Source organism: Balaenoptera physalus (genome assembly GCF_965194825.1).
Source record: "Balaenoptera physalus genome assembly, chromosome: 13".
Taxonomy (NCBI): Eukaryota; Metazoa; Chordata; class Mammalia; order Artiodactyla; family Balaenopteridae; genus Balaenoptera; species Balaenoptera physalus.
Genome location: NC_138892.1, coordinates 62,681,957 through 62,705,997, shown reverse-complemented (window position 1 = coordinate 62,705,997; position 24,041 = coordinate 62,681,957). Strand labels below are relative to the sequence as shown.

Below are 24,041 nucleotides of genomic sequence, written 5' to 3'. Positions count from 1 at the left end.
TGGGGCAGGAGAACTTTGTGTGTCCAAGTTGCATTGGTTTGAAGGTATAACTAGGTCCCTGGACTCCTTTCCCCATAACTGGAGAATTTCCAAAGTCCTGTGGTCAACCTGATTGACCAGTGACTGACCAATCCTGAGAGGGGAGATAAAAACAGACACACAGCTTTATCCATGGACAAATCTCAGCACTTTATTCATCCCTTGGCGGGGAGAAGGGGGCATTGCCCCAAGATAGTCAGCCAGTCGGGTGGGGTGGCTGGAGTATGTGTTGTCTCTCCAGATAGTATAATACATAGCACTGATTATGCAGAAACAGGAAGGGAAGCAATAAGTTAAAAGACACATAAGTTATGAGAAAATAATATATATACTTTTTATATCTTGTATCCCCACTGAGGATTTGCTCCCTTGGAAACCAATAAATAGGCGGAGAAAAAGCAGCAATCAGCACCCTTTTGGGACTTGAAGGATGAGCATATGTCTGAGTTCCCCCAAGCCTGAGAGTCAGCAGTGCTTCAGTGCCTCCCACAGGCCCGGAGGACCCTGAGGCCTAGGAGGGGGCCAGAGCCTTGGGCCACCCTCTCCTGGAAAACAAGATGAATGAATCAAAACTGGGGCTAGAAGAGGAGGTGAGGCAAGGGGCAGGTAGGGAAGGAGAGAAGGTGGCTTATGGGGTGGCAGGCTGGAGCTGCCAGGATCCCCCTGCAAGGCCCCGAAGGTGAGAGCCAAGAGGAGGAAAGAGGAGCATTCCTCCCAGCCCCAAATCTTCTTGTTGCATCGCTGCAGAATTTCTCTTTGGTTGTTATTGGGGCCCTCCCGCCTGACCTCAAGGGCTCAGCAGCTCCCAGACCCGAGTGGACAGTGCCTTCTTCATGACCCACCTACCCTCCCACCCCGGCGGCAGGGGGGGAGGGCATGGAGGGTGGAGGGGCGGAGGGGGAAGAAGGGAAGGATCTCTAACCCACAGGTGTGGGTGCAGAGGAGGGGAGGGCCTGGCTGCTTGGCCCCATGGAGAGAACAGAGACGCCCAGGAGTGGGATTCATGGGAAATGGGCCTGGGGTTTCATGGCAGGGGTGGGGCTAGGGTTCTTAAGGGCCTGGTGCACCCAAGCCAGGTTTCAGGCTGGGAAACACCTGGGTGGGAGGCAGAGAGCTCAGATCCCAGGCAAGGTGGTGAACCCCAGGATGGCAGGGAGGAGAAAGGAGGGTCCAGTTCTCCTGCCTGATCTCCGCTTGCCATCCGGCCTCCCCGCTTCCCACTTCCCTGCCAGGGAGTTCGTCATGGCAAGAATAGCTTCTAGAAAAGGTGCTTGGGAGCCGGCTGGGCAGCCTGTCCACGTCTGACTGTGACCTGCTGGGAGGGACCCACAGGAGGAGGGAAGGGGCACAGGTGTCTGCGCTGATCTCAGAGTTCCAGGCTCAGGTCCCAAACACCCAGGGAGCCTCCTCCCCTCACTTCCTAATACTGTCAGGTCTCCGGGGAGCCCAGGTGATGCAGGAAAGCCAGGGGTCCTCAGCACCCAGCCTCCCCAGGAACTCCAGATACAGAGGTTGCCCAGGCAGTCCCATCAGCCCCTGGTCCGTGGCTGGCCAGGGCTAGGGGAGCAAGGGCACCGCCTCGGTTCAGAGGCAGAGGCAAGGCAAGACTTGAGATGTGAGCTTAGGGCAAGGGTTGGGCAAAGGGTCAAAGGGACCTTGGTCAGAGCCCTCTGTCGGGGGAGGAGACTCAGAGGAGCGAAGAGGTGCAGGCAAAACTGACCCCCGATTCCAGTTTACCCAGTCAGGAAAACCTCTGGCCAGAGGTTGGAAGGGTAGGACTGTGAGATACTGTTATGGAGCCCAGTGACTTTGAATAGCTGGTGACAGTCCTGTCGGATCCCTGGCAACCCACAGAAAAGCAGTCACTGTTTCCAACCCTCCTCTTCTTAGTTCAGGGTCAGGTTTGTCTTCCTTCCCAGCCTAGAGGCTCCAAGCTGCTTTCTTGAGTGTAGCTTATGTTCCTCCTGCTACAGGGGGATGACGTGGGGCTCCTGGGGTCTGGACAGCGGCCTTACTGTGAGACCTCTGACTCCTGCGAGAGGAACTCTTCTGAGGTTTCGATGATTTTGATCACGGGGTGTTCCCTGTTTTTCTTTTTCCGGGAGGGGGATATCGAGAGGCCATACTTGGAGGCAGCTACAGAGAACAAAAGGGGTGGGGCAGGGTACGGGCTGGAGGTTTGGGAGCCGTTTAATATGATGACTTTAGGGCCATGATTCCCCCACTGTCCACCTCCCACCATGGGTTCTTGGGGCAAGGGAGCTCACCAGTTCTAGATCTGGACTGCATACAGCTGATCACAGTGGCTGAGGGCAAGTCCATCCTGGGGGAGGAGGAAATGGTGGGATGTGAAGGGAGCCTGTGGCTTAAGCTCCCCTGGGATTGGGGGCCTGGGGACTGGCATGTGGAGGGCAATTCTTGGCTGTCACTCCCAGCTCTGGGCTGCCCTTTTGTGTGACCCTGGCTAGCCAGCTTGTCCTCTCTGGGCTCTGTCCCCTTTCCCCTGCATGAATGGCTGTCATTTACTGAGCACTAATTTGTGACAGGCATTTGCATGCAGGATCGTATTAATCCTCCGCACCACAGGCGAGCCACGCTTATGATCGGTCCATTTTCCAGATGGGAAAGCTGAAAATTTAATGAACTGGACCGAGGTACCAGTTTGTTTAAGTGGCTGAGCCAGGACCTGAATCCAGGCCTGCCAGGCTCATAGAATCATGCCGGGGGCGGGCAGGGGGGTGGAGAGGGCTGGCTTCCTGTGGGGCTGGTCCTCCAGTCCTCCCCGCCTTCCAGCCCCACCCCGCCTCCCTGCCTTCCAGCCCCACCCCGCTGGCCCAGCTCCTCACCGGCTCTCCTCGCCCTCCACCAGCTTGCCGTAGGTGGCAATCTCGATGTCTAGGACCAGCTTGGTATTCATCAGCTCCTGGTAATCGCGCAGCTGCCGCGCCATGTCCTTCTTGGCCTGCTGCAGGGCGGCCTCCAGCTGGGCCAGCTTAGCCTTGGCATCCTGGAAGGCCAGCTCACCCTGGTTCTCGGCTGCCTTGATGTTCTCCTCCAGTTTCAGGCACTGCAGCCAGGAGGACAGAGGGAAGGGGTCAGTGAGCAAGGTGGGAGAGAGAGACCAGGCCAGGGCCAGGAGCCCACCTCTGTCCTTGGTGGGGGTGTGCATGGGGAGGGAGGACTCAGCACGGCATTCCTGAGCGTGGTAGTGGGTCGCCTTGCAGCAGGAGGGCATTCAGTTAGACCTAAGGAGGCACTTCCCCAAGGCCACCAAAGGGGGAAGTACAACAGGCCCCCAGAGGAGCCTGTCTCAACTGTCCTTAAAGGATGGCACTTCTCTGGCTGGAAGCTGGGGCTTAGGCCTCCCCTCCCTTCTCTCCGTGTAGTTGGTGGGAGGCCTGGAGGGAGGCGGTGGGCTCTGGGTGTATGTGGCGGGGCCCTTCAGCGTTCCAACAGCCCCGGCCAGTTTACAGAGCACTTCTACCTGCAAGGCTCATGCGATCTGCAGAGCCATCTTAGGAGGACAGATGAGGAAACCGCGGCCCAGGGATGCTAAGTGACTTGCCCAGGGTCACTCAGCCAGGGCTTGCTTCGACTCAGCATGTGTGAGTGTGTGTGCATGTGTGAGAGTGGGCGAGAGTGTGTGTCCCACGCTCCTCCCTGCTCCACCCCCAGGTGGGTACTTCAGACGCTCACGTGGCTCTTGATGGAGAGGATCTGGGATCGCAGCTTCTGGATGCGCATGTTGAGGTCAGTGATCTTGCTGCGGCTTCTCTGGAGGCTGTTCCCAGACCTGGCTGAGCAGGCAGCCCGCTCTTCCAGCTGGAGGCCATGGAGGAGGCGGCAGTGAGGGGCCACTCACTGTGTCCCCCCAGCACCCTGGCCCCTTGCCCCTTCTTCTTCCTCACCCCGGCGCCACCTCCTCCTCTGTGGCCCACCACTCCCGGCCAGCCTCCACCTCCTCCCCTCACCACGTCCGTCCGTCTCTGGATGGCCTCTCCTGGCTGCCCTAGACTGAGCCCCACGGGCCGTGCCCACATCTGGCCTGGCGTTGCCAGGGGCCAAGGCACAGCGCTGGGCTCTCACATTCTCCTTCCTGCCTGTGAACTCACTGCTGTGGGCTCCGTCCCCCCTGTGTTTCCCCATTCCCCTCTCCCAGGGTCTCAGCATGCGGCCTCAGCCATCGCTGCTGCAGCCCGTTCTGCCCGGCTGCATTTCCCCAGCCTGCTCGTGAGCTCCGAACCTGGCTCCGGGAGTACGCCTTGGCCTCTTCCAGGCTGCGAGCCACGACGGCGCCATACTGGGCCATCACCTTCTCCACGATGCCGCTCAGGTCAGCGTGGCAGCGGCTGTCCATGCCCACGGTCACCGACACGTCCTTCACTTGGGCTGCCAGGTCCTTCAGCTCCTGGCCGGGCACAGACTTGGGGGCTCAGGGCTGGTAGGGGGGCACCAGACCCTCAGCCAGACATAGTCCCCACTGTGCCTTCATCCCCCGGGCCGAGGGGAGGGCGGGCTCCTCCCTGTCTCCCCGGAGAGATGATCAGAGGATAGATGCCTCCCTGCCCCGCCTCCCCAGCTTGGACTCTTGGGAAGCAGCTCTTGGCCCCCGCTCACCCACCTGTTGGTCTTCCTCTCTGAGAGGGCAGGGAGGGACTCTTGGCTCCAGGGGCCCACCCTACAAGCCTTATTCCTCTTCAGTTTCCCCCTGTCTACACTGTTGTCCACTCCCAGGGCGGACCACCTTTCTCCTCTCCTGGCAGGGGAGGAAAGGGCCCAGGACCTCTGGGCCTGAGGGAATTCTACCATTGGGCAGCTGGCCTCCCCTACTCCTGCCCTCCCGGGACGGGAGCTCCCCGAGGGTCTGGATGAGCCATTTTCACCTCGAGGCCTCCAAACCTGGCAGGGGAACGTCTCTGTTGAATGCATGTTGGGATGGAAGCCCATGAATGATGAGGGCAGGAGTGGTCCAGAGGCTGACAATCGTGCATCCCCACTCCCCTGCCAGCGGCCAAGGCAGAGGTGACTTCAGGGTCAACCTGGGGACTCAGTGCCCCTCCCCGTCTAGCTGAGGGGCTTGCCTGGCCACAGCAGGATTTAGCCTCAATATCTTCTCTTCTCTCTGTCCTTTGGGATCCTTCTTTTCCCCTCTTCTCTGCCCAGAAAATGCTAGCCTATGTCCTCAGAGACCCCGGAAGCGGTAAAAACCTCCCATTTCCCTGGGGGCTCATGATAGACCAGGCTGTGTGTGTGCTAAGGGCTTTCCAGGCATCCTCACATTTCCTCCTCATCAGGTTGGCACGATTGTTAGCCCCAGATTACAGAGAGGAAGGAAACTACAGCGCACAGAGTTGATGGAAACAGCTGTGAGTGCAGGGCTGGACTCCAGAGCCTTTGCTGCTCCTGCTAAGCTCACATAGCGGGGTGGACACAGGAGCTGAAGCCCCAGATCTGCTTTCTGTCATGCCCCGCAGCCTGACAGCTTTCTGGCCTGAAGGTTCAGGGGTGTTTAGAAAGGCAGGTGGGGACAGGTGTCTTTGTAGGGGCTGCAAGGTGTCACCTCCAGGGCCCTGGGCTGCTTTCCCTGGAGGTGCTGATCAACAACCTGGGTGGGGCCCGTGTGGGAAGGAGTGAGTGGGTATAAGCAGAGTGTCCGTGGCCAGCATCTTACAGACAGAGTGAGGCAGGTGGCCGGAGAGCCTCGGAGAAGCAGGGAGGGGGGCCGGGCACCCTGGGAGGGGGTGCGGGGCTCAGCCGGGGGAGGGAGGGGGTGGGACAGGGTCGGCATAGTTACTTCTGCTGGTGTTCACAATCCATCCTTGACACTTACTTCAATCATCAAAATTTGGTCAGTGTTCTCATTTTTATGGCATATATATATAAATATATATATATATATATATAATTAAAAAAAAAAGTTTGTGTTTGATTCAGGATCCAAACAAAGTCCATACACTGTCATTGGCCCATATGTCTCTAAGTCTCTCTTATTTTGTAGATACCATCTCCATCTCTCTCTGTCTCTGTTTATTGTTTTTCTTTTTCGTATTGAAAACACCGAGTTGCTTGCCCATAGTCTGAATTTTACCGATTGCCCTGCGTGTTGGTGTTTAACGTGCTCCTGTGGCCCCTGCATTTCCTGAAAAGTGGCAGTTGGATCAGGGGGCCTGCTCAGATCCAGGTTTTGTTTTTGGCTCATGACCGCATTCTGATCTAGGTTCCTGACTTTGGGCCCCCTCCTGACCCTCATCTGTCTTTATGCTCAGCGAGGCTGTGGCTGAAGCTCTGGCGTCTGGACCTGCGGATGCCGCTACTCCTGACCTGCAGCTTGTGTCCCTGTGGCTGTGGACCGTGGGGTCGGGCGGCTGCGAGGCCTGCAGAGGAAGGCCGCCCCTCCCCTGTCTGCTCGCTGCCCGACCCTGCCCACTAGCACCTCTGGTGGTCAGGATCGCCTCCTGGAAAAGGCAGCTTGGGCAGTGGCAGCACCCTGTCTCCACCCTGGAGCCAGCGGGACTCTGGGCTCAGTGGCCAGCCGCCCTTTAGGGGTTTCCTGATGGAGAGTTTTGGCTGATCTTCAGATGAACTTAACAGAGATCTCGGAGCAGGGCAGCAGGAGGCCCCAACCCATGCCAGAATAAGGTTGACGGTGCCTACGGATTCATGCCCCACCTCTGCTGCCTCGGGTAATGTTTGGAGACTGACATCTCCCAAATGGAACGGACATCCCGGCCGGAGCTTGGCTGTGAACAGTTTCAGAGATGTAGCTTGGGGCTTCCTCAGTCTCCATGTTGTGTAAGTTGGTGGACTTGGGGTGTTTCAGACAAAGCTCTCCAGGGACACTTCCAGCCCAGGCCTAGGGTAGCGTTTGTTGTGGACCAGGAAAAGGCTAGGGCGCTGTCAGAACACAGGGCACCACTGGGGCAAAAGGATGCGAGAAACATAGCTGATGGGGCAGCCTCAGATCCTTTCTGGAAAGAGGCAGCGTAAGCATGAGCATGGTAAACAACAGCAGGAAGTGGAGGGTTTAGAACATCTGCAGACATGCCGGCCCCTGCCGGGCTGCAGAGGGCATAACAATACTGACTTGTGTGGTGTGGAAGTGCCATCATGGGATGTGCACCTCCAAGTTGGCAAGAGTTAAGCTGAGGTACAGTTTAGAGCTTCTCTTAGGAGCCAGAGTCTGAGGAGGCTGCCATGTGTATGACCACTCTTGTTGTGGTCCCCCAGGTCAGGGAAGATGGTGACTCTGAGGGGGTACCAGTACTGCTTGGTAAAATGCAGTGTTTAATGGCACTGGGGGACTTCCCTGGCGGTCCAGTGGTTAAGACTCTGCGCTTCCACTGCAGGGGGCACGGTTTCAATCCCTGGTTGGGGAACTAAGATCCTGCATGCCGCATGACGCGGCCAAAAGAAAAGGGAACTGAGCTCTGAGTACCACCACATCTTATTACCTGGGCAACCCTGACCAAGTCTGTAAACTTAGCCGAGCCTCAGTTTTCTCATTTGAAAAATGTGTATAATTATGGAACTGAACACAGCTAACATTTAACAAATACCATGTGCCAGACACTGTTCTAAGTGTTTTAGGATATATTAGCAAAATAAATCCTCACAACAGGCCGGTGAGCTAGGTGCTATTGTTCTCCCCATTTTACAAATGGGGAAATTGAGGCATAGAGAAATAAAGGAACCTGCTCAAGTTCACATAATCACCAAGCCAGGATTCAAATCGAAGCTGCTCTAAAGTCCATGCTTTCTTAATCATTATCCCTACTTTATAGGGTTATTGGGAAGATTACATCTGGAAAGCACTCAGCCTGGTGCCTGGAATGTAGTAGGTGCTCAATAAGCAACAGCTAAGGAAACTATTGTTATGATTGGTAACGGTGATGGAGCCGGGAGGAAGTGTCCAGGGCCTGGAGCAGCCTCCCGAGGCACCACGAAGGCAGGTGCCAAAGCAGCTTAGTCATGCCAGGTCCTTTTTGCAGGCATCAGAATCCTAGGTGTGCCTGGCTGCAGGGGGTTGTCAGTGGATTCCGTAGCTAATCTCCCTGGAACCAGAGCGTATGGGTGGGGCACGTGGCGTTCTGGCTGGATGCAGCCAGGCCCCAGTGCACTTGGGAGCTGGGCTGTACCCTGGAAGCTGAGGGGGAATGGGGGCCCCAGGGTCCTCTCACAGCCTGTATTCCTGCAGGTGAGGGGTAAGGGGGTTGCCTGGGAGGCTGCAGTGTGTAGATGAGGCCCTGAGCAGCCTATGGCCATTGGCTTCTGGGAAAGGCCTTCCACAACTTACCCTGGGTGCGTGTGTGTGTGGTGTGTGTGTGTTTTGGGGAGAGGGGAGGGCTCTTTCCTGGGACCCTGGGGTGGGCCTATATAGCCGTGCTTTTCTGGTGTCTGCTCCAAAGTTGAAACCAGAGAGTCTGGCCTCACCTGGAGCTACTCACATCCCGTCATGTTTTCCTTCTACCTGAGGTGGCCATGGCTGGCACCTTCCTGTGCTTGGACCTGCTCTGTCTGATGTGGTAGCCACTAGTTCTATGTGGTCACGAAATGTGGCCAGTCAAAACTGAGATGAGCTGGAGGTGTAAAACACCAGATTTAGAAGATTTAGAATGGGAAAAAGAATGTGAAATAGCCCATTCATTTTTTATATGGATTACATGTTGAATAATCATATTTTGGATATATTGGGCTAAATAGAATACATTAAAAATATTTTTTTCTGTTTCTTTGCTTTTTAAAACAATGTGGCTACTAGAAAACTTACAACTACCTATGTGGCTTGCATAATATTTCTACTAGGCAGTGCCAGCTTAGAGACCCACTGGTGTGGGGAATCTTTTTAGCAGTAGGTCAGCATTGCCTTCTCAGCCTACAGAGGTGTGTGGAGAGAAACTCAAACCTCACGGCCCGATATCAACTTGCCACCTCGCTGCCTCCCAAAGCAATAATAACTGCTGTTATTATATATATTATATATAATATGTAATAATAAAAAATATATTATTTCATATATATTATAAATATATTAAATATATTGTTATAATATATAATATGATGGTATTTATAATATAACATAAGTAATACTAAATGCACTCCTGCGTTCACTGTGGCCCTTTCTCCACTGCAGTCCTCCAGCAGCACAGGCCATGCCTTTACCCCGCCTGTAGCACCCACGCTGGTCCCTACCAAGGGCTGCCCATCATGCTTAGAATAAGGCCCACAGCCCATCCTGGGCCCCAGACCCTGCATGAGCTGGCCCTTGCCCGCTCTGCCTTCGCCACAGCTGCTGCTTTCTCTCCCTCCCAGGATCAAATCATTCCTGCCTCAGGCGCTTCACACAGCTCTTCCTTTGGCAGAAGCCTCCTCAAATCTCTGCTGAGCTGCATCTTCCTCGTTTGGGCCTTCACACGCTTGGGCCTCCTCTGAGACGCACCCCCGTCAACACTCGGGTTCAGGGGCGGAAGCTTCCCTGCCCTCTTGCAGTAAGGCATCACCCTGTTTCTTTGCATACCAGCAACTTTTCACCCTCCAAAATGATCTTGTCCAGATAGGTGCTTATTAGCCTGTCGCCTCTTAGCTAAGTTGTGCCCTCCTGAGAGCAGGGAACTTGCCCGCCTGGCTCACTGCTGTGATGTCAGTGCCTGGCATCTAGCAGGCATGCCATAAACATTTGTTCAGTGAATGAACGGAGTTATCCTGTCACAGCCCGACGAGCCTGCTACGATCACTCTCCCCATTTTAGAGATGAGGAAAGTGAGGCACAGAGGGGAGAAATAACTTGCTCTGAGTCACAGAAATGGTAAAAAAAAAAAAAAAAAAAGTTGAGTCAGGATTGGGGCCCAAGGGCTGCGGAGTCTGAATGGAGTTCACAGTCTGGCCATTGGGGCGGGGGCCCAGAAGTTTGGCGGGTGTGCCTCCAGCAATGCTCAGATAGATGGCTGGCTATGCCTGACCTTCCTCAGCTACGTCTCTACCCCTGTAGGGCCTCCACCTGGCCCTGGGCTCGCGGAGGTGTGGGCGAGCAGGGCGGACCAGAGGCTGAAACGTTGGTCCTGCTGACGTCTGTCGGGGCGGCAGCAAGCCTGGTGAGTGTGGGCAGCGGAAACCCTCACCCGCTCCCCACGCCACTCGGTGGGCATTGGAGCCGTCTGCCTGCGAGGGCTGCCTCCCTGCTGTTGGCGAGGGTTGGGGTGTCCTCTCGGTTCTGCCACCTCCCATGGCTGCAGGCAGGTCTCAGGCCCACGGAAGCCCCTCTGGGGGCTGAGCCGCCGGAGAGTACTGAGGCCCACGTGCAGCCACGAGGCCCAGTCTCCGTCTCCACAGGGCGAGGCCCTGAAGCCATGGTCAGCAGCCCTAGGGCCATTTGAGCAGACGTTTCTGACTGCGGTGGTGACTTTGACCCCTGCTCTGCCCTGGGCTGCATTGCCATAGCTTGGCACCAGCGGTTTGCAGCACACAGGCCGCTGCGCCCGGTCATTCCCAACTAGGGTCCTGCCTGCTTGTAGATGAACTGAAGCATCGCCCCATCAGCCTCCTCACCCCTGAGACGGGGGATATAGAGAGGAGCACACACGTCCCAAAGAATGCCCGGGAGGCAGAGTGGCACCGAGGGGCGGAGTCCAGTGGCAGGGCTCATCTGCTGGCGGCACTGGCAGTGGGACAGGCCTTGCTGGGCCGCTGTCCCCCCAGGCTCAGCTGAGGACAAATGAGAACGTGTCTGGAGGCTCCTCTGTCTACATTTACTGGGTCTTTTTTTCTGGCTGCACCACGCAGCATGTGGGATCTTAGTTCCCCAGGGATCGAACCCATGCCCCTTGCAGTGGAAGTGCAGAGTCTTAACCACGGGACTGCCAGGGAAGTCCCTACTGCGTCATTTTTGTCTGGGAACCAGAGACTCTGACTATAGGTCTTTCCTGCCTGACCCCAAAGTGGAGGAGGGTGCAGTGAAGGCCTATCAGAGCTAGAACTGTGGGTGTCTGCAATTTAGGCTACGGGGATGAGAGAGAGGTTAGTTCAATTAGAAAGGTTGTTCAAGGCCTCCTGGTTCCCTGCTCTGAGGCCACCTCCTGACCCTTGATGTACCTGGTCCCCTGCATGCCCTCAGCACTCCAGCACACATGAAGGCAGGGCTCTCCCTGAGAGAGGCTTTGTGGGAACCTGCCACACTCCATGAAATGAGTGACGAGGGGACATGTTGGATTATTGACGGCGGCATGCAAGGGGTTTAGGAAATTGTTACATCTGTGGCTGGCAACAGTGAGTGCCTGCTGAAGTTTCCACGACCCACTGGACACCTTTGCCTCCCCTGCATCCCTTACCCACGCCTCAGCGGGACCCTGGCCCCATCTTCTCACCTGCTCGTAGATGCTTTTCATCATTACCGCAAAGCTCTTCAGGCCTTTTAACTTGGTCTCTAGTTGTGTCTGTCGAAGACGCTCTGCATTCAGGTCCTGGGGGTGGGAGCAGCAGTGAATGATGGGAGAGGGAATGGAGGGGTCCCAGGGCAGGGGTGGGGTAGGGGGGACTTTGCTTCCTGGGTGAGATGGGGGTGATTCCCAGAGGGAACGCGGCTCAGAGCCTGGCAGAAGGAGCAGGGTGGGGACAGGTTCCTGTCTCTCTGCCTGTGGTCCTGGGACTCAGCCTCTGGAGGCTTTGCTTGGGGATCCTGAGCAAAAGAGGGCAGAGTGTCCATGAGGAAGGAGCCCCCGGGGCAGGCTGGGGAGGCTACCTTCTTCAGCTGCACAGCGGTGAACTCCATGTCCGTGCGCTTGGAGACCTCGTCCTCATACCTGGGAGGTGGGGAGGGAGGGAAGGGGGAGGCAGGGAGAGACGGAGAGAGAGAGGGGCTGCTCAGCTGGATGTGGTGGGACTTGGTGAGGGTTTGTTTAACCCTCCTTGGGTGGGGCTCAGGGCCTCTGTAGTTCCATTTGGTGCCTTGTGCCAGTTAGGAAAACGTGATCCCTTTCTTCAGGTGGATGCAGCCCCTCTCCTCCACGATACCCTAGTGTTGGCTCTGGGGAAGCAGGCATCCCGCTCTCCAGGCTCTCTCCTTCCTGATGATCAGCCATTCCTCTCCCAGTGGCATCTGCCCCTTTCCTGGCTCTGCTTCACATTCACCTCCTCCAGGAAGCCTCTCCTGATTGTGCAGCCCTTTCACCCTGACGTTTTGTTCCCTCATCTTTTTCCCATCTCCTCCCCGGAGAGTCTCAGTTTCAAACAAGCTGTGCCTTTGGTTGAGTCTGCTCTGAGCATCTTGCTCACACGTTATCCTCTCCTAACTCTACCTGCCCCTGCAGCCCCACCCTTATCCCCACTGCTTTGCTAGACAGTAGGACACCATGCCATCTTCCCCGCAGCGGGAGGACGGGAAGGGCATGGACTTTGCAGTCGGATGGGTCCCCGGTGTGTTTGGGGGCAGGTAACTCCACCCCCTCGCTTGTCTATCGGGGTGTGGTCTTGCGCCTGTGCATGGGGGCTGAAGCCCACCAGCGTCCCCCAAAGGTGGGCTCCCTCTCTCCTCAGATGTGCCTCTTCCTTGCTCGAGCCCACCTCGTATTCAGAACAAGGACACTGTTGGATGCGGAGACAGGCTCCCTGGATCCTTGACCTTACTTTCTTGGCCCCCGGGGTTGGTGTCGGCCAGCTGCATGCTTCCCACCTGCAGCCCTGCCTGCCCCAGCAGATGTGGGGATTCTGTGGCTTCCTGTTTTCTCCCCTCCTCTCCAGGGAATGCCTGAATCACTGGCAGCTCTAATTACAGCCACCCGCCTGCCCCAGTCCCTGACCTCACAGATGGGGCAGTGTCACCCATCGCCCATGTCAACTAGCTGGACCTGCCATCCCCTAGGCCTTCTTTTCCCCCAGCCTCCCTGAGGGACTCAGAGGAGTAGGCCCCAGGGGGTGAGAGCCCATGGGGCACTTGGGTCTCTGGAACTCAGTGTGCTGAGGGCCTGCGCTCTCCCCGGTCACTGCCTCGGCTTCCGAGAGTTTGGAGGGACTCTGAGAGTACGGGTCATGGGGGCAGGGTGGTGGGGAGGGCCAGGGAGACTGGTCTGCAACCTGGGGCCTGCCAGGGCAAACAAAATGCCCAAGAAGCTTTACTTGCACCCCCTCCTGTGACCCTCAGAGCTCCCAGCCAGGGATGTCCTGTTGGTCCCATTTCACAGATGAGGAAATGGAGGCACAGAGAGGGGCTTGGAGGCTCGTGTAGTGTGCTGGTTAAGCGTGGGGCTCCAGAGCCAGACTATTTGGGTTCAATTCCTGGCTGTCTTGTTAACTAGCTGTGTGACCTTGGATAGGCTACTTCTGTGTGCCTTTGTCATGATAATGTTGATGTCGTGAGTATTAAATAAGTTAATACATAAAGTGTTTACAACGCTGCGTGGCATCCACTAAAGCTACTGCTATTATTATTACCCAAGCTCCCTCCTCTCCAACACCAGGCCCCGGCCCTCAGCCCCTCTGTCTCAGCATTTCCAGAAAGAAACCACGGGAATCCTCATTGCAGGCGAGGGAGGGGGCAGTTCTCTGCACATCGTTCACAAATCTGACTTGAAGAGGCTTCTCTCTGGAATCTGGGGGCCTCCTGAGTTGGGGACAGGAGTCTGGGGAGCCCCAAGCCGAGCAGCTCCCATTGACTGGCCCTCCCCACGCGCACCCTGTGTCCAGCCTCTCCCCTTCCCCCCCTTCTCTGGATAGCAGAGCTCTGCCCGCCTGGGTGCAGGACCTTGGGGAGAACTGTCCAGTGGGGAGCCCTCCTAGGTGCCAAACCTCCTTTTTACCCCTCACTGCCCTTCCCAGCCTTCTGTGCAGCCTTCCAGCCCCCTTCTCATTGACTCCACTGCATTTCAATTCCAGTTCACCCCCTCAAACAGATGCTCTTGTGCAGCAGACAGCTTACACAATCGTACGCGACATTCCTGAGTCACTTGCTGTGTGGCCTTGGGCAAGTTGCTTTCCCTTGCTGGGCCTCTGCTTCATCCTTAGTAAATAGAGGGGTTAGCTAGCTGATCCTTGGGGTCCCTGCTACATCAAAGCTTTTGGAAGTCTCCATTCCTCTAGAGGCTTACGTGATGCCATGTCCCCCCATTCACCACCAATCCCCTGCCAGTCTGTCAGCCACTGGCTCCCAAAACCATTCTTAGCCCTTTTCAGCTCGTCACACCCATACCTCCCCCCCCCAAACTTGTTTATTTCTAGGAGTGAAGCTGATCTCATCGGCCTTGTAGAGTCAAGGCACACCCCTCCCTGTCAGGGCTTGGCCTGGCGTCTCCTGGCTCCTGGGGGCCCCAGGCTTTGCACAGCCAGGCTTCAGCTTCTATGGCTCTGGCCCGCAGACCCAGAAACCGTCCAGCCTTACCTCCCCCAACTCAGGAGTGTTCCCTACCCAGAGAGGTGAAGAGAGGCCCTGAGCCTAAATAGTAAAATCAGGCAGCAGATGCAAACCAGGCAGCAGGCCAAATGAGGGGGGCTGAGCCAGATTAAGACAACAAGTAGTGTTTGTACAGAACTTCCAGTTACAAAGTGCCTCTGTGGATGTGATCTGGCTGCTCTCACGGGAGCAGCTTCACCCGGGAGCTTGTGAGGTTAGGGATGGGACTTAGTATGCGTGGCTATGTGACTGAGGACAAGCCCCCGCCCTCTCTGGGCCTCTGTTTCCTTCCCCATAAAAGGAGGATCGAAGTTGCCATCCAGCTCTGCCATTCTCTGCTCCCTGAGGGCCAAAGACCTGCTAGGCATCAGTGAAATGAGTCGTGGGCTCTGGTGCACCAATATGATTTGCCTCGTCCCCGTCAGAATGGGCAATCAGATTCCCTGTGTGTTTCCCTAGGACCTGGGAGGGCAGGGCTCGGGGGAGAGGTGGCCCCCAGGTCAGAAAGGGGCCCAGCCTCGAGGACCAGCCCAGGCCAGGGCTGCAGATCATGCCAGTTGGCTGGGAAGTTCCAGCCAGATCCACAGATAAGGAAACTGAGGTCCCCAGAGAGGGGAGAGCTCCCTGTGTGACCCTCCCCTCTGAATGTGGTCTGAGCAGGGGAGGCCATGCGGAGAGGCGGTGGGCAAAAGCTGAGCCAGGTCCCTGGACTCCTGACAGGCTGCCTCCACCCTCTGACTCTGGAGGCTTTGGGCCTCGCCTCAGATCATTGGCCTGGGGTCTGGCCCAAGCCCTGCCGGAGGAGGGTGTGGGTTCAACCGCACCCTGTCCTCTCCTCACCCTGCAAGGGTGTCCTCCTCTCACTCCTTGCAAGGAGACCGGCCTCTCTGCTCTGCCCAGCCTCCTTGTCCTTGAAGCCGTGGCCATTGTCTGGTCAGAAAGGGTCACCTCTCCTCTGAGCTACCAGAGTAACTGGTCTGCCTTTCTAGACTGGTTGATTCAGCTCAGCAAGCCCGAGTCAAGGACCGCTGTGTGCTGGGCACTCAGCCTTTCAGGGGTCAGAAGAGTGGCCGTTTATCAGCCCCAGGCACCACGCTGAACTCTCGGCTTCCTCCTCACACCAGCCCTGGCTTGGCATCAGCCATCACCGTTCCCACTCCACACGGGAGGAGACTGGGGTTCACGTGTGAGGCAACTTGCCCGAGGTCACGGAGCTAATGAGGGGTGTGGGCAGGGAGTAACCCCCTTCCACAGGACATAGTCATGCTCAAGCCTGGGCCCTTAACCACTGGGCCGTACTGTTGCCAGCTGCTTGTCCCCCTGTCTGTGTGTCCCATTAAGTTATAAAAGCATGCTGCAGGCTGGGGCTGTTTTCCTCATCTCTCTCTAGACCCCAAGTCCACCACTGAGGTCAGGCACGCATTACCTCTAGGGGATTGTTTCCTTGTGCAAGCAAACCCCATCATTTCTGCTCCCTGCCTGCACCCGCCCCCTTCTCTTGCCAGTCCAAGAGAGATCAAAATCCCAAGCTACATTCAAAGCAGGAGCCCATCTGTTGCTCTAGCTGGTGACACAACTTCCCGTTGCCAGAGGGTCATGTGGCCGAGAGCCAGTGTGTTTATGGGCACAAGAGGAGGGTATGGGGATGCCAGCAGTGCCCAGGGGCCAGCAAGCACAGGGCCTGGCTGTCAGCCAGCATGAGACTGGCTTCGTCGTAAGGGTCACTATTTGGGGGGTAACTGTAGCTTCACTGTCATATCCTCCCAATATTTAGAGAACCGCTAGCACATTGCAGGTCTTCAATAAGTAAGTGTGGACTAAAGAATTGTTTTTTAAAGAAGTTTCCTCTTTTTCTGGCCTGGGCTCCCAGACCTTGCCCCTGAGTGCAGCTTGATCCCCAGCCTCAGTCCCGGCCCACATCCCCCATAGGGCGCCCCCTACCTGATCTGAAACTTCTGCACCATCGCAAGCTCCTGCAGCAGTTTGGCCTCAAGCTGGCCCCCCTCCTGGTTCACTTTGCGCAGTTCCTCCTGCAGTCGGCCCTGGTACTCCTCGTAGAGGTGTCCAAGGTCACAGGCTGCCGAGTCCCGGCTCCGCAGGAAGCGCCAGTGGGTCTCCAGCAGCTGGTTGCGCTGCTCCAGGGCTTGCACCTGGGAGAGAGGAAGGGCTGTCGTGAGAGGGCCAGGTGCGGCCCAGCCAGCTCACCCCCCTTCCGGGGGCCTCCATGGGAAGTGGCAGCGCCTCTGCTCGGAGCACACCCACCCGGGGCCCTCACTCAGAGCCTTCAGGTGGCATCTCCAGTTACCGATTTTTCAAACGGCAGATGGTGAGATAAAAGGATGGAATCTGAGAATCCCAGGGAGGTGGGGACAATTAGCCAAGGTTTCCTACGGGAGGGGCAGGACCAAGGAGATGAGGGAAGGGGGACTAAGCTGTGAACGTGCCCGCATGTGACAGGCTCTCCAGGCCTGCCTGGGACTTGGGTGGGAGACCCCAGGGAACGTGGGGTGTCAGAGGCTGGACATCTTTAACGCATTAAATCCCCAAACAACCCGACGGGGTAGGTATTATTTTCAGCTGCGCTTTACAGACAACGAAACAGGGTACAGGGAGGTGAAATAACTTGCCCAAGGTCACACAGTTAGCAAGCAGCAGGGCCAGGTGGGGAATCCAGGCAGTTTGGGCTTAGAATGTTTGAACCGCTGCAGCATAGGCCTCCGGTCGGCCGCAAGGTCTCTGCAGGCCCGGGGACCCAGCTGCCCTTGCTGGGCGGGCTTCTGCCGCTAGTTAGGGCTGGTCTTGCCTTGAGGACAAAGACTGGGAGGGCTCCGGGCCCAGGGCTCCTTTCAGACTCTGCGTCCTTCACACTCTCCTGCTCAGACTTCTGCGGGGCTCCTACAGCTCCTCCCCCGCCGCTGGCAGATTGGCAGGGTCCCTCCTGAGCCCTCTGCTTCCCTCCGCCCAGTTCAGCCCAGCGCAGCCTGCGGGCTCCCCCTGCCTCTTCCCCACCCCGCCTGTCCTCTCCAGGCCCAGCCTTTCTCGGGCACTCACTCTCCTTCCCACCATCCCGGCCCCTCCCCCATGTGCTCCCAGCCGCCTCCCCTCTTCCCTCCAGTATTCGGCCCTCCTCGGTTTATCTGCTTCTCGTTTGTCCTGATCTACCACGTTCCCTATCAGACTGAGAGCCAACTGCTCGCCTCTTGGGGTCCCTAGGCCGTCGGAGCCCGGGACGCGGGTAAACCACCGAGGCAAGACGGGTGGCTGGGGGCTAGGCCCCTGGACAGTGCAGGCTGTTGTTGTCGTGAGGATGTTGTGACAACGAGCCTGGTGAGGTTCCCTATGACCACAGGCAAGTAGCTGGACCTCCTCCCGTCCACGGCTGGCATCAGCTCCCAGGATCACATCCTGAAAGAGCCAGAACCACAGCCAGGAGCCTTTTGGATCAGCTGGTCTATACCCTTCATATACAGAGGAGGAGATAGGGACCCAGGGCAGTCAGGTCATTTGTCCAGGGTGACACAGCAACTCGGTGGCCAAGCTTCACAGACAGGCCCATCTGATGGCAGCTGCCTGCTCTGGACATTCGTGGTCCTGTTCCTCCTGAATTTGGGTGCCACGGGGGCTCGCCTCTCTCTCTGTCCTACCCACGTTCCCAGGTTTCCCTGAGATACTCTGATGCTCTGGGGAAGGCCCCTTTGACCCTTGCAGCAGACAACACCAGCGGGAACACTGGACAATGGCATTTGTGGGCTGTCATTCCCCTCCTTAACTCCCACTGGTACCGGCAAATTCTGCTTGAAGCTGACTTTAAGCCTACAGTTTGCCGTCATCGCAATCAAACAGGTTCAGTAGGGATGCGGTCAAGAGAGTTTCTGTCCTACTTGTGTGTGTGAGGGATTGCTGGGTGGGGGTGAGGGCAGGTTTCTGCTCACTCCACCTTCCCTGTGTTTTGACAAGTAAGAGCCCCATGTTTATACTGGGGGTGGGGTGAGAGGAGAGATGTGAGACTCCTTCCTCCACCCATAAGCAACCAAAAAACCCTTTAGACCAGGAAGTCCTTCCCTTAGTCTAACCTCGATCCCCTATGCTTTAGTACCTGCCTGCCGGGAGATGGTGTGCATTTGGCCAGCCAGTTCAAGGGCACTTTTGCCTCTGGGGGATCCAAGGAAGCCCCCTCCCCCTGCTGCCCTTGGGGGAGTTGCTTGTTGTCTCAGTGGGTGGTGATGGAAACTCATCCCCCACCCAGAACCTTCCCTGCAGAAGGGCTCCTCCCTCTCAGAACAAAGGCCTAGGGAGGGCAGGAAATCCTGGCACCCTGTGAGGTGCCGGGTTAACTGCTTCCAACTTGTCAAGGCTGCCGAGCACTCCCCTCTCATTCCCCTTCCTCCCTGTCCTGGCTGACCCCTGCCCTTAGATCGTAGGTGGCAGCTCTAGGAGGAGCCTCAGAGAGCAAGCCTCTGGTCTACCTGCTTCCCATTTTACAGATGAAGAAACTGAGGCTCAGAAGCACAGAACTCACTGTGACCCAACTCCAGGGTCCTGGGCCGCCCCACTGAAAAGCAGGCCCACACGAGGGTGGGGAGAGATGTGCTTTTTGTGGAGGGAGCTGAGCAGCCTGGGCTGGGCTGGGGCCCCCTCTGAGGAGGGGGGCTGACCACCTGGGAGGCTTCACGTCCCCAGCCCATGGCCCACAGTCCAGGCAGGTGAGCGTTCGGAGCGATGCCTCTGGCACTTGCAGGTCCTATTCCTCAGGTGGAGGTGGTGTCACATCCTCTGCCTTCAGCCAGAACTTGGCTTTGCCTAAGGAGCCTTAGGGTCTCTTCGTCAGGAAGGGCTGGTTTGTGCCTTCCCGCGTGCAGGTGCCGGGTGGCTCTGGTGACTTCCAGAGGCCACACAGACCAAGGGAAGACATTCTGCCCAACTCTCTGTCCCCAGGCATTTTACCACCCCTCTGGGATTCCCTCTCTATAGCCTCCTTGGGCGCCGCTGGTAGTCCTTCCTCTTGTCCCACCTCCATCCCCTCTGGTGTCTGCATATGAAGGCGAGAGGGCCCAGCCGGCGGCCTCTGCTGGCTGTTGGTATTTCACCCCCTTCCTCCCTCGGCCTCCTCTCCTGCTGCTGCTTCTCCTCATCCCCCTCCTTCACGGCTGCAGCTGTACCAGTCCCTCCACTGGCATGAGCTCAGGGCTACCCTCAGAGCAGGAGCAGAGCAGGCAGGTGGCGTCTGAAGCACAGAGAGGGTAAGTGCCTTGCCCAAGGAAACACAGCCTGCAAGTGGAAGAATTAGCTTTGCTCCAGGGCCCCTTGGTGGACTCCTGGGGTTCTCCCCGCCAACCCTCTCCCTCTTCCTCCTCCTCCTCAGTGCTCTCTGGTTTCTCTCGGTGCCTCAGAGGGCCCAGAAGGGGATGCGGAGCTGGAGGGTGGCCCTGCCTGTCTCTTCACTTTGCCTAGAGCCCGCCCCTCCACTGGTGATGGCCTCTCACCCACCGGCTCATGCATCTCTTTCCAGCCCCATGCTGCACCCCTACCCACGAAGCTCCTCCACCCCTCCCTCCATCAGGGCCCTTCCCTCCCTCTTCCCAGGCTCCCTCCTGCCTGGAAGGGACTAAATGGGTTCAAGAGTTCCCTGGGCTGGGCCCATTTATGGTATTTTTAATATAACAAACAGAATGCACCTGGTACCTGGTAAGGACTTTATAAATGCTTTTCAAAAATGATCCCGTTTGACAAGCCCATTACACCGACGTGTACTGAGGCACAGAGAGGTTAAATAATTTGCCTGAGATTACACAGCCGGTCAGAGGTGAAGCCAGGATTCAAACCCAGCAACGCGACTCCAGGTTTCACATTCTTAACCTCTGCTTGCTTCCACTTGGGCCCTCACGGTCTTTACAAGGAGGGATTTGAGCTAATAACAGACCTTCTCCATAGAGTTGGTGGATCAGCTGAGACTCCTTGGGCAGAGCCCCAGCGATCAGCTTCCCCAAGGGGCTGGCACCCCGGCTGCCTGCGTCCCACCCTGAAGAGCACCATCCTCAAGGCCAAGGCTTGAATTGCGGGTTGGGAAGCTCCAGTTCTTCTGAAGATCTCAGAGGGCATCGTCCTGGCCCTGGGAACAGAACCCAGACCCCTCGGGCCCCTCCCTGTGCCTACACACCCCTTCTGTCCCCATGGCGGAGAGGCACAGGGTGATATCAGCCCTGGCGTTCAGGGAGAAAGCCACCCATCCGCGCTGAATTACATAGCTCATGAAACATTCCTTTTAAGGGATTAAGCTGTATTTGGAGAGGAGGTGGCTCTGCAGGGACCTGCCTTCCCAGGGCAGCGGGCTCTTCTCCTAGGATGCTTGTCCTCCAGTTGTCACTTCCCCTCCACACCCCTACCCCAGGCACCCCAGGTGTGGGCGCAGGAATGCTGGTCTGGACACATGAATGCGGGAGAGGGGGCCGGGGAGAAATGACTCCCACCTCAGAGGCTACTGGCTTCGTGTCTCACAGACCTGAGTTCAAGTCCAGACCGTACCCTTGCTGGTTGTGTGACCTTGGGCAAGGCACTTCACCCCTGGGTTGCTCCGTCTCCCCATCTACACAGTCGGGGAACTAGCCACTGTGGAGTGCTGGGTGGTGTGGGCAGAGCACAAGCTGGTCCTCTAGATGTTACTTTCTTCCCTCTTCCCCTCTCTGTGAGTGCCCACCTAGTGGAAGTACAGAGGGACACAGAGGCTGGGAGAGCAAGGGGAAGAGAAGGACCCAGCCAGGGGCAGAAGGATGCGGGGGTGGGGGCAAGAAAGTTGAGTTTTCCTTATCTGTAAAATGGGCATGAAAATGACTTCTTTCCTAAGGTTGAGGGAAACCGAGATAAATATGTAAAGTACCCAGCACAGTTCCTGGCACATGGTAAGCTGTTAACGATCAGTAGCTGTTACTATCTGACTATTATTCTCGGGCAGGGCGGGAGGGAGCAGAGCTGCGAGGGCTGGTTAGGGGCGGTTCTTGGAGGAGGTGAGTGAGGAGAGGGTTTGGGAGGTGGACAGGACTTCCTTGGAGCCCTTGAAGCCCTTGCCCTGGGCCGGAGATGGACACCAGTGCCCAGACCAGCGTGCTGGCCATGGCAGTGGGGTCCAGGAAGTGGGGTGCCAGGGACTCAATCCCTCTACTCAGGTGGGTGCAGGGAGGACTGGCTCGCCACCTGTTTCTGACTCCATCCCTCGCATTCCTATCTCCTGACGAGCCAGGGCTGCATCCCCATTCTGCAGCCTCCTTCTGGCCGCCCCACACGCCCCACCCCCCCAGCCCTTGCCGGTGTTTCTGACCCTGGAAAGCTGAACAGAGCCAGCAGCGTGGACAGGAAGGTGGGCCCTGTCCATCTACCTTAGAGTCACACTGCAACCCGTGGCCCCATCAGCCATTCCTACGAGGGGGCATCCTCTTGGTCATACTCAGAGCCCCTCCCTAGTCCACGCCTGGGAGGGAGGGTGACCCCAGGCCATGCAGCACATTATTATCCTGACACCCCTCAGAGGCCATTCTGGGGGCCCTTTCTCCCCCATGTCAGGATGGCGCAGGGACTTCCCTCCCCATCTCTCCGCTCAGAGCTAGCCTGCGGAGTTAGCAGTGCCGGCTTCCCATTGGCTGGGGGCGGGCGTGAGACGTGATGCTTGGGAAATACAGAGCTCAGCCACCTGCCTAGGGCTTAGTTTTGAGAGAGCCCCTCCACACCTTTTGCTCACCTTGCCAATCAGGGAGGCAAATTTATCATTGAGGACCTTCATTTCCTCCTTCTTCTGGCTCTTCTGCTGCTGGATAGCTGGGTCCACCTTGAGGTCCAGAGGTACCAGCAGGCTGGGGTTCACTGTCACCTTGGGGATGGTGCTAGCTGTCAGGCAGCCTGTGAGGCTGCCGGAGCTGAAGCCCGGCTCAGGGGCCCTGTAATTGCTCCATCCGGAGGTCCCAGGCCAGGGACTGCTCGCCTGGGTCACCTCACAGCTGTCGAGGTTGCCGAAGCCGACGATGCAGCAGCGGCAGGCCATTGCAGCCCACGGGACCCAGAGCTGGCAGGGCGCAGGGATGGGCGAGCGAGCCTTTGAGGGGTGGTGGCAGCTGGCTCCGGTCGCAGGCAGGGCAGGCTGGGGACTGAGGGGCAGACACCTGTCGCACAGGGCTCATTAGCTCCACGAAGGCGTGACGCCTCCCAGCCCGACCAACCTGTTAGATGATGTGGTTCCCGCCCCTCCCCCGGCACCATGTACCCATCTCCTCCCGGGGCAGGGATCTGCCTTGCTGAGGGGGGCTGTTCATAGGCCTCCCAACCAAGCCAGGCCTGGCTCCAGGGGAGAGGGACATGGCTGGGCTGGCTGGCTGGGTAAGGGTAGGGTGGTAGCCAGAGGAAAGGCAGATTCAACAAAGAAGGAGAGAGAGAGAAGAGAGAGAGAGAGCTATGCCTCTCACCGAAGACCTCACTGCATACCTGAAGGTTGACGTATCTAGGCTTACATACTTCTGGAAAAGATGAGGCAAGCACAGGCCCTGGGCTCCCGAGTGTAAGACAGCCGTCCTGGGTACCGTGCCAGCCTGGCATTGGAAAACAGCACCTTGACTGTTTATTTTCTACGTGCGCAAGAGTCTCCCGGCTTATCTTCTCCTCTTCCTTTCTTCCTCCTGCTCTCCCTCCTTCCTGCCTTTGATCTATTATTTATTGAGCACCTACTGTGTGCATTCCACCATCTGAAGGGCTGGAGAGGAAACAGAAGGTCAAGGTCAAGAGCCCGTGGCTTTGGACAAGCGAGATTTGGTTCAAGACTCAGCATGGGGACTTCCCTGGTGGTGCAGTGGGTAAGACTCCGTGCTCCCAATGCAGGGGGCCCAGGCCAGGGAACTAGATCCCACATGCATGCCGCAACTAAGAGTTCACATCCCACAACTAAGGAGCCTGCCTGCCGCAACTAAGACCCTGCGCAACCAGATAAACAAACAAACAAATAAATAAAAACAAAGTCATCCCTGCCCAAACCTAAAAAAAAAAAAAAAGACTCAGCCTGGCTGCTCACCACTGGTGTGGCCTCTGGCATGTTCCTTGACTTCTGTCCTAGCATGTAAAATCGGGATGAAGATACCAAACCCACAGGAGGTGGTATATGCAGAGAACTTGGGAGAGGGCTGGGTACCAAGCCCTCCGTGGATGGTGGCTGAGACATGAGCCCACCTTCCGGGATCTGAGCCTGAGGGGAAGATGGCCAGGGTCAAGTGCAACTCTGCCTCAAGGGCTATGAGAAGGTGCCCCTGCCTCCTTCCTCCCCCTTCTTCCCATTCCTCCTGCCCCTCTTCTCCTTCTCCTGCCCTGGTTTCATCTTAAATATGAAGTGTAAATAGAAAAGACACTGATTTGCTCCCACAGAGCCTCTGATGGAGTAGCAGAGGGTTCGGCCAGCCCAGCGCACTCCCTCCTGCCTTCCTGAAGTTCTGGAGGCCCCACTCTTCCACTTCCAGGGAATTTCCAGCTCTCCTGGACCTTTCTCTTCCTTCCTCCCTGGCCTGATGTCCCTGGGTGCTCTTGCCCTGGCTGGATGGCTGTGTGTGCCCTCCCTGGACCTGGCTCACCACCCTAGGTGGTGGGGCTACAGCAGAGACAG

The 24,041-nt window shown here is 57.2% G+C and overlaps 1 protein-coding gene and 2 long non-coding RNA genes across 5 annotated transcripts in view; 2 read left to right on the top strand and 1 right to left on the bottom strand.

The window, feature by feature from the left end:
• LOC309640485 overlaps positions 1–3,853 on the top strand; it is a 41,053-nt gene extending 37,200 nt beyond the window's left edge. Inside the window, exon 5 of the long non-coding RNA XR_014252264.1 lies at positions 3,715–3,853. This is a non-coding gene — a long non-coding RNA (uncharacterized lncRNA). The remainder of the gene's footprint in view (positions 1–3,714) is intronic.
• On the bottom strand, positions 165–23,925 carry KRT80 (keratin 80). 2 transcript variants are annotated; one of them, XM_082419207.1, is made up of 9 exons: positions 22,143–23,923; positions 16,355–16,563; positions 11,771–11,831; positions 11,397–11,492; positions 4,283–4,447; positions 3,736–3,861; positions 2,886–3,106; positions 2,307–2,362; positions 165–2,175 (listed from the first exon to the last, which is right to left on the bottom strand). In XM_082419207.1, the coding sequence occupies exons 1-9, from the start codon at positions 22,440–22,442 to the stop codon at positions 2,051–2,053; spliced, it is 1,359 nt and encodes a 452-aa protein (XP_082275333.1). In that variant the 5' UTR covers positions 22,443–23,923; the 3' UTR covers positions 165–2,050. The 2 variants fall into 2 exon arrangements, with proteins under 2 accessions (XP_082275333.1, XP_082275334.1); XM_082419208.1 differs by having other exon boundaries at positions 2,039–2,210; positions 22,143–23,925.
• On the top strand, positions 4,237–11,389 carry LOC309640483. 2 transcript variants are annotated; one of them, XR_014252257.1, is made up of 3 exons: positions 4,237–4,372; positions 6,257–6,831; positions 9,349–11,389. It is a non-coding gene; the product is annotated as an uncharacterized lncRNA (long non-coding RNA). The 2 variants fall into 2 exon arrangements; XR_014252258.1 differs by lacking the exon at positions 9,349–11,389 and having other exon boundaries at positions 6,257–8,754.
• Positions 23,926–24,041: the final 116 nt, after the last annotated feature.

What these genes read in the sequence shown, in the direction of transcription:
- KRT80 (XM_082419207.1), bottom strand. Translation starts at nt 22,442, where the DNA reads ATGGCCTGCCGCTGCTGCATCGTCGGCTTCGGCAACCTCGACAGCTGT. An exon ending in TCCTCTCCATCAAGAGCCAC is followed by an intron (nt 3,107 to 3,735) that starts GTGAGCGTCTGA and finishes TCCTGGCTGCAG; the next exon opens with TGCCTGAAACTGGAGGAGAA. An exon ending in GCAGTCCAGATCTAGAACTG is followed by an intron (nt 2,176 to 2,306) that starts GTGAGCTCCCTT and finishes TGTTCTCTGTAG; the next exon opens with CTGCCTCCAAGTATGGCCTC.